This window comes from Batrachochytrium dendrobatidis (genome assembly GCF_000203795.2).
Source record: "Batrachochytrium dendrobatidis JAM81 unplaced genomic scaffold BATDEscaffold_11, whole genome shotgun sequence".
NCBI classification, from domain to species: Eukaryota; Fungi; Chytridiomycota; class Chytridiomycetes; order Rhizophydiales; genus Batrachochytrium; species Batrachochytrium dendrobatidis.
This window is the reverse complement of record NW_006281109.1, coordinates 937,843-946,287: the sequence shown is the minus strand read 5'-3', so window position 1 is coordinate 946,287 and position 8,445 is coordinate 937,843. Positions and strand designations below refer to the sequence as shown.

At 37.9% G+C, this 8,445-nt stretch overlaps 3 protein-coding genes across 3 annotated transcripts; all 3 read right to left on the bottom strand.

Annotated features, from left to right (window-relative positions):
* Positions 1-2,086: 2,086 nt before the first annotated feature.
* Positions 2,087-2,542, bottom strand: BATDEDRAFT_91065 (uncharacterized protein; the record flags this gene model as incomplete). The annotated part of the gene is made up of 1 exon (XM_006681185.1): positions 2,087-2,542. The coding sequence occupies one exon, from the start codon at positions 2,540-2,542 to the stop codon at positions 2,087-2,089; it is 456 nt and encodes a 151-aa protein (XP_006681248.1).
* A 46-nt stretch (positions 2,543-2,588) lies between these two features.
* Positions 2,589-2,795, bottom strand: BATDEDRAFT_91064 (uncharacterized protein; the record flags this gene model as incomplete). The annotated part of the gene is made up of 1 exon (XM_006681184.1): positions 2,589-2,795. One exon carries the CDS (start codon positions 2,793-2,795, stop codon positions 2,589-2,591), a length of 207 nt encoding a protein of 68 aa, XP_006681247.1.
* A 3,298-nt stretch (positions 2,796-6,093) lies between these two features.
* Positions 6,094-7,788, bottom strand: BATDEDRAFT_91063 (uncharacterized protein; the record flags this gene model as incomplete). The annotated part of the gene is made up of 2 exons (XM_006681183.1): positions 6,094-7,559; positions 7,629-7,788. 2 exons carry the CDS (start codon positions 7,786-7,788, stop codon positions 6,094-6,096), a joined length of 1,626 nt encoding a protein of 541 aa, XP_006681246.1.
* Positions 7,789-8,445: the final 657 nt, after the last annotated feature.

Below are 8,445 nucleotides of genomic sequence, written 5' to 3'. Positions count from 1 at the left end.
ACCATAACCATCATATATTTTAGTTCTGGAACCAAAACAACTATGTCGAGTGGTAAAACAATTGTTCTTGTCACAGACGTTATGCTGTATAGTTATGGGTCATTTCATTGCTGCTGTTTGAGATTCTGTCATGCCAAAGTCTTGGGTTTCAGTTTGTAGTCAAGACATTCTGAACTTGACAAAGTGTTTAGTGTTTCCACTCTTTACACTCTTTACAGTGTAGATTTGTCATTATCAGACTCTGGACTCGAACAATACATTGCAAAGTGGATATGTGACAACCTCGTAAAGTCACCAACACTCGGACAAAGTGATGTTGGTAGTGCTCGAATGGACTTTTACCAGGCACACATCTGTCAGCCAACTATTTCAAGCATCTTGAAATGGAACAACACATACATAAAGCTCACTCTTGTAAGCGACTGATGGATTGGCAAGAAAGAGTTGTCAAGTATTGAAAACATTCGCACAATAGAATCAAATATTTGGATTGCAATGGACGAGTTGGGTTTAAACTTGGTGATTGTACAATGTATGGCTATACAAACAGAGGTGAAAGAGTACAGTCCAAAAACAACATTTCAGTTCAAAACTATAGTCTAATAGTGTGTGTTTCATATGACGATCAATGTGTTGAGAGATTGATCAAGGCAGCAGTGAATGCTGTAATATTAACTTGTTAAACAATGACATGCAACATTCCCAAACGGTTCCAAACGGTCACTTTATTCTAGACAACATTCCATTCCACAAAACAACTCTAATTAGACATGGTTTAACAACTATTCAACAAACAGCGCGAGGTTTGGAACTACACTATACAGCATCATACTGTCCATTCTTGAACCCTGCTGACAATTACTTTGGTGTTTGGAATGACTGTGTGTGCTGAGCCATTCCATACACCAAACAACTTGTAGCTTCAATAAAACAAATAATCCATTTCCAACAACAACAATGAATATGTAACGATTGTTTATTCCAAGACAATCATTACAAGATCAATACAGAAAAGTATTTGATTTTACGTGAATACGACTGTAAAATAAACTTGGGTGTTAAACCACAAGATTATCACATGCAAGCAAACCATACGAGTGTATTTTGGCAGTGCTACAAGTTTGTTGATCAACTCATGTATGGCGATATCAGCACAAACTTGATTGATCCAACAGCCATGTATACACATTGTTGTCAGTTACATCGAGTGTTTGTTCAAATAGGTCGATTCAAACAGGTTGCATATAACTGACCAATCCAGCATTCATCCATTGTCAAACAACTATAATGCACAATACCACCAAGTGTGCAATCACACCCGCACTGATCAGTCGTTGCACAGTATGCATCAGTCAATGTTCAACATATGTGTGTCTGCAACTAAATTGCAGTCCATGACACATCCACACAATCCAACATGTCAAATCATGTACCGTGAGTCAGAGATTGATCAAAAACCTGATCATGGTAAACACAGCATGTTGTTGCATATCAGATTCGATATATCAAGTGACAGTTGTACACTTGCTGATGGTGCACAGCGTATCAGTCACAATACATGCACGGTATTGCATTGTAGTCATTGGATGACAGTCTGTTGCAATGTGATACGGATCGACATACATCAGCATGGTGTGATGTGACCATAATCATGGTGGAATGTGTTGGAGTTGACATTGTGAGTTGACAATCGATACACCATGCACATGACTGGAACATATATATTCGAGTGTGGTTTGGTTGGTGTCAGGTTGATCATGCAATCACATCGGTGCAACGAATGAGCAAACTGATGGTGATCTGAACCCATTTCAACAACAAGGGATCCACAGTCATGGATTTGCATGCATCCAATATGTGTAGCACACCGAATGATCAGTCATGACAGCACATAGTAGTTGATTGGTGCAATATGATCAAACCATTAGTATAATACACTATTGTTTGGCAATACAGGATGTTTATTGAATGAATGACATTGAATGCATGACACATGACAATTAAACCACCATGCAATACACGCTGCATTGTAGTATATTCTAGATGAGACTGTGATGGTTCACTCAACTCCAACATCGTGACAGGTCTATGGTTGTAAAGCTTGCTGCTGAGCATCCTGCTCAAACCGTGAAAATACACTTGAAAAGTAACTGTAGAAAAAGTCAAAACAGCTCTTGTACGAGTGATACGATTCCAGGTTTATATTATCGTCAGAATCTGTCACCTCAAACTTATGGTGATGCTCAAAGTAATGTTTAAGCTCCAATTCTTGCTCTGAATCTTTTTTAAGCCTAATCCGATACCCATCAAGAATTTTTTGGAGAATCTCTTGGAGTTCATCAAGAAACTCACGCTGGGTTCTAATATTAGCTTCAAGGTCGAGGTCTACTGATCCTTGACCCGAGGCTCTATTTAGAAAGTCAAAATCTTGCTCCAGATTATACAGCAAGTTTTTTTGAGCCTTGATCCGAGCATCTACATTGTGAATATCTTTCTCTATTTTGTCGATTTTAACTGAAAGTGTTGCGTGTTCTTCGATCATGAATACTCCCTCCAAGCCAATTGAATAGCAATACTTGCCAAACTCATTATATGATTTTAATTTTTTCTGGATAATCAAACCCAGTAAAAGTGTTCAAGATGCTAGCTTTAGCACTTGCAGTTTCAGTTGCACTGGGAGGAACTGTCGCAGTGCTGACTTTAGCACTCATGGTCGAACTGGGATCAACTGGATTGGCAACTGTGACCGAGAAGACAGCCAACAGCGATGACAGTACGGCAATTGAGAATTTCATTTTGGTGGTTGGTTGAGCAAGTTGTTGTAATGTCATTCAACGAGCCAGTTTTTGAACTATATTTATATCCATTATTGAATAAATGATATTAAAAGCATATTTCTTGGATGACCATCCTAAGAGATTTGTGTCACTATCAGGGTTGGTGTTGATTTGTTATCAATGTTGAAATGACTTTGAAAGACTCTTTCTTTATATAATTGCTTATTGAAATTGGAAGCGTAGCATCAGGGTGTGATTTGTGTAGAAATGCTGTGTAATGGCACCATAATGCGACAAGGATACCAATGACTTGTATATGATAATTCAGTCATCTATACGACCATTTGTCACCAATACAATAGTATGTATGATCATATTGCACCAATCGACCAGTATACGATCACTGGATACATCACACGTCGGTGTTTACTACTGCATATGTGTGGTGTATATTGGTTATAGTCCATGATATCAACGAGTTTATGCATACTGCTTACACCACACACATCACACACATTAAATCAATTCAGTGATATGCAAGTGTTGCAGTTTGACCAAATCACAATCACCCATATTGTCGACTGTCTAACTCGTTGATATTCAAACCGTGCCATCACTAGTCACAATATAATGGTTGACTGGTTCGTTTGATTGACCTGACATTGACACTTTGCAAACCTCGACTTGATTCATCAACTTGGATATTCATATAATATTGGGTTTGTATCATCACGTTGGACTCGTTATCAAACACCTTGATGTGTCCATGCAACACAAACTCGATATACACACATTGGTTACTGTTTAACATGACTGGGTCGATCATCAATACCAGACAATGCAACTGTATTAGTTGTATGATACAATCAATCATGGTTGATTCATCACCATCAAATATCAAATGTTGATCACGTATACATTGATTTGTAATTGCATGGTCCGTTGGCAATACACACTATGATATGCTTGACAAGTTGTTGACTTGCAGTAATCAGATGTGCATCACCTGTAACATTGGATGTAATTGACGAGTTGTAACCACCAGTCAACAATCATCGATATGTTGGTGATTGTATTGACTACATGATTGGTATTGATTAGCTGTCATGATCGATTGGTGAGCAATACAATCCACATTGATTATGACGTGTTGCAACTGGTTGATATATGCAGATTCGACTGATGATCGAGTATATGTTGATGTGTAACTCTGTCACTGTTGGTTTGGATTGGTCATTGCTACTGCTTGTATATGCAGTGTATTCATGTGTGATGTATTGGATATCGATGTTGAACCTGCTGGATAATATATTGTCATGTTGCATCAAATCGCACCACATTTAGACTGCAATCATTGATTGGTTGGTTTAGTGATCGACTCGACTCACATTCGACTGTAATGACCACAAATATGCATTGCTGATTGACACGCATATATCGACATGTATCAGACTCGGACATGGTGTATATCAGTTGCATATACCAATCACTGATGCAATTGATGATGATCGATTAGTCAATCAATTGGATATCAACACCAATGTCAGTCCATTACCACATGGATACTTGCAGTTGTGACCTGTATTCAGTCAGTAATATTGGTTCATGTAGTATATTGTATAGTCAACCATGCACATACACATGCATGTCATTGTCAATTGATGGTCGTTTGTAAACAACTTGTGGACAACTTGCAAATATTACAATCATGGTGATTGCTTGAATGTCAATACCAAGCCATGCGTTTGATGGTCATTTACTGATCAGTTTACTGTTCAACAATGCAAATGGTCGTTGTCTACCAATCAGTCGAGTCGTAGACATAAACTGCACATTGTGCGTATCGCTTTGTTCATGACCAAACTGTAACAATGTGCACTTTGCATTGAGTTTGAACTGCAATCTGCGACTTGTACGCATTATGATGCATTGTTTCAATATTCATGTTGCATTCATCAACATCAACGTGCAGTGTCAATCTGATGTTTGGTGTTGATGTTGTGTTGATATTCCAACAACACTGAATATCGCAAATCAGGTCAGCATTGACTCGTGTGATAATAATCCACAGACAGTCGGTTGTACCGAACTGTTGTACAAACATATTGACATTTTATCAATCAAAAGTAGTATAGATAGAACACCCGATGATACCAGTTTTTTAACCGACACTTACTGCTAAATCATGTACAAAGTTGTCAAAACATAAATTATTCGCAGAAAGGAATTCAAGTCAAAAGTATTAGGGTAGAATAGTCAATAGCTTTGCTTGTAATTCATAATAAATACGAGCTATTTGTGCCAGACTCATACTTGATGCCTCAAATCGGATACAATGGGTAGTTTTTTAACCAGTACCAAGCGTTAATGTACACAGACTGGGTTTAGCTGGATCTTGTTGTAAGAATGATAGAGTATAAAATCAAACTACTGACAAGTCCGTGTTTATCGAGTACGAGTCTTTATATTTCCAATCAACTCTTCCAAATGTGATATTGTGTCTTGCAATGTCAAAATGGATTCAAATTTGCTTGATTACACTATGCACTTGGACATCATTGCTGATCTGTTGAATTTCACGCTTTCTTTGATCATCTTTTTGATACTCTAGCATATTCCATTCATAATTGTGTCTAGCCTCCAACTCTTGGTTTTGGCTCATCCCCGGTTGGTTTTGTCAATACCATTGATTGGGAATAAAGCCAGAATCAACCCGCTGTTTATCACGTATGGCTATTTGATTCAATTCAGTTGCAAACAATTCTTTGTAAGAGTATACTTTCTGGTACTCCTTGTATCATACCAACATCTCTTGAAACAGCTGCTTTTGTGCTTGTAACAATCCCTGCAGTGTTTTGTCAGCTGGGAGTTTGGTTCAAGTTTGAAACCCGAGACTATCGATCGGACAAATCCAATGTCAGCAAAACTGCTGTACAATTTGGCAGTCAATTGATTGACCATAATTATAAGCAACAAAACAACTTTTATTTGCAAAAGAAAAAGGAAAACGCAGTTTGTTCTTGAATCAAAATATTAGTTTCAAAACTGTATGGTGAAAAACAGTCTTGGGATATGCAATTATTTACAAGAAACTATAGGTTTCAAAACCAAAGCGATTAAATTACACGACTGGGAAGTTGCTGACAATGAAAGTGGTCATTTCCACAAAGTGAGGTTTGTTGTCCGATGGAACCCATACGATATTATTCACCTTTAAGAAATCAAACGCCGTGTATTGTGTAGAACGAGGTCGAGAAACAGAGTTAGGATTAGCGTTATGCGGCCAATAAAAATCATTAATTCTAGTCTACATACCTTATTGATGAGATGGTTCAAACGTCAAAACAAATCGAGTCAACTTCTCAACACTCGCAATAGTATCGTTTTGTGACAACACTTGACCATCTGTTCCGTGGTAGCTTTGGCGTGTAAAACAGGCAAAACGATCAGGAGGTACAACAAAATACAGTTCTGGTTTTGACGGATTACCAAGTATTTCCAAAACATCACAAATCCCAGTTTGTTTGCAAGGATGATCTTTGGCACCGGTCATTTGGAAAAGTAGATTTGGCTTGATGAACGAATCAACAGATTCAAAAATATTGCTAATGGGACGGAAATAGCAATTCGTTGCGTCTTGAACTTGAGAATTGTTGGACAATAACAAAGTACTAAGATCCATCGGCAGTTGAAGTGTAGACTCCAGCTTGGTACGTAAATCACGAATCTTGAATGAACCACCTTTAGCGATGACTGTATGAGCGTGCTTTTCGAATAATGCCCTATTAAGTTGACCAGTTTCACCAATTTCTCGAGCAACAGAAACAAATCTGATAAGATGATCTCGGTCTCTGGCATACACACGGTTGTAAATTTCATCAACCACATAGTCAAAAGCAAACTGATAAGGACCACTGTGGAAGCCATCCTTGACTGATATATGAATCAAACAACTTGAAGCGTCTAGGTTTTCACCATATTTACCAAAAGACTTGACAACTGAATCGATATTGGAAATATTTAAAGCTTTGTCGAGAAAATCCTGTTGTTCTTTTACCAATGCATATTTAAGAACATAACGAGCAATTCCTCCCCACTTCAAATACAGACTTTCAACCAATTCTTTTGGAACTGTAGGAAAAAGCATTGAGCGACAAGAATGCAATTCTTCTTTTGACCACACTGGCATATACCGAATGTCGCAGGACCCCTTGGAAAACCGATGCCAAATTTCCCAACGAGGTAAAGTAACAAGAATGGTCTTGGCATCAACATCAACAGGTGCCGAGCCATCAACAATGTAGAATGTTGACGAGGAATCCAAGATTTTCCAAAAAGCATGCTTTCCTCCTTCGAATACACCATTGGGAGTAAGCAAATATCTTTTTTGATCAACTCCACTCTCATACACGACTGTAGCACCAGAGCGAGCAAGATGCAACAGCAAAAAGTAACCAAAATATGTCTTGCCAATTCCAGGATTTCCAAGGATGATCAAATGACGTATATCAGCAGATTGCACAATAGATGGTGATTTTTCAAAAAGTTTAGGATAACAAGGACGGATGTAAATGGATGATCCAATTGAATGGTTTCCAAGGATGAATACGTCTGCTGGAAGTTGGACAACAGTGTTTCCTTCAAGAGGGTTAGGGTAGTTTGTGAAAGCAGTCCAAAAATCCAGTAGTGCGGGTGAGGCTGCTGCAGATGTTGGACCTAGGTCAGTTTGAGTAGGCTGTCTTGAAGGTGGAGGGGAAACACCAATAACAACACAAGAACCGTCTTGAGTAAAGTATTATTGAGGAAGAGAGTCGAGTAAAGCCCAGGTGTTGATTAGTTGGCTCTTGTTACTGTTGGAGTAGAGTTGGAGTTGAGGAGCATCAATGTCAGCCATAACAGGACCATACTCAGACTTGATAGCATCCTGAACGTCACTCAGGTCTTCAAAGTCAGTCACATCGATTTCAGTAGAAATAGTGTCGTATTCAACATTGAGGAATCGTTTTGGCATTTTATGAAAAGAAAAAGAGTAAAAAAGCAATTTATTTGTCAAATTGTAAAACAAAAATCGACTTTTTAATCGAGTCAAAATAACAAAATTTTGGGATATTTCAAGACAATTCACACGATTTAAATATTTGGAAATTAGTCAAATTTACACCAGAATTAATGTCTCATTCATGTGAGACATTACTAGTGTGAGAGTGTTGACTTGCATTGTGTGAGACATTAGTAGTGTGTGAATGTGAGACATTTCTGAATAGTTTAACAATCAAAAACCAACAACAATGACGTTTGAACTGGAATTCACATGACTTTCTTGGTTTCTTCCATTTTATAAACACACTCACTCACTTGTTAATAAACAACACAATCGAATATTGATTCATTCCATCACATTTTCAATCAACTGCAACACACTTGCCAATAATGACAGCCATCAATATGCCATCATATGTTCACGATCCTCAAACTTAAAAGTCAATTTGAAAACCCATTTTTAAGCATCTACAAGTCTGCAATATCAGATTTGTGGCTGGTACATAATAGGTTGCCAATACAGATCGACAAAGTTAGCAACTGCAATGTGCCTTGCTGTATGATAGTAACATATCAGAAATTATCAATGCTTTCAAAACCAATGATCTGCAAATGATCAAACCATGCC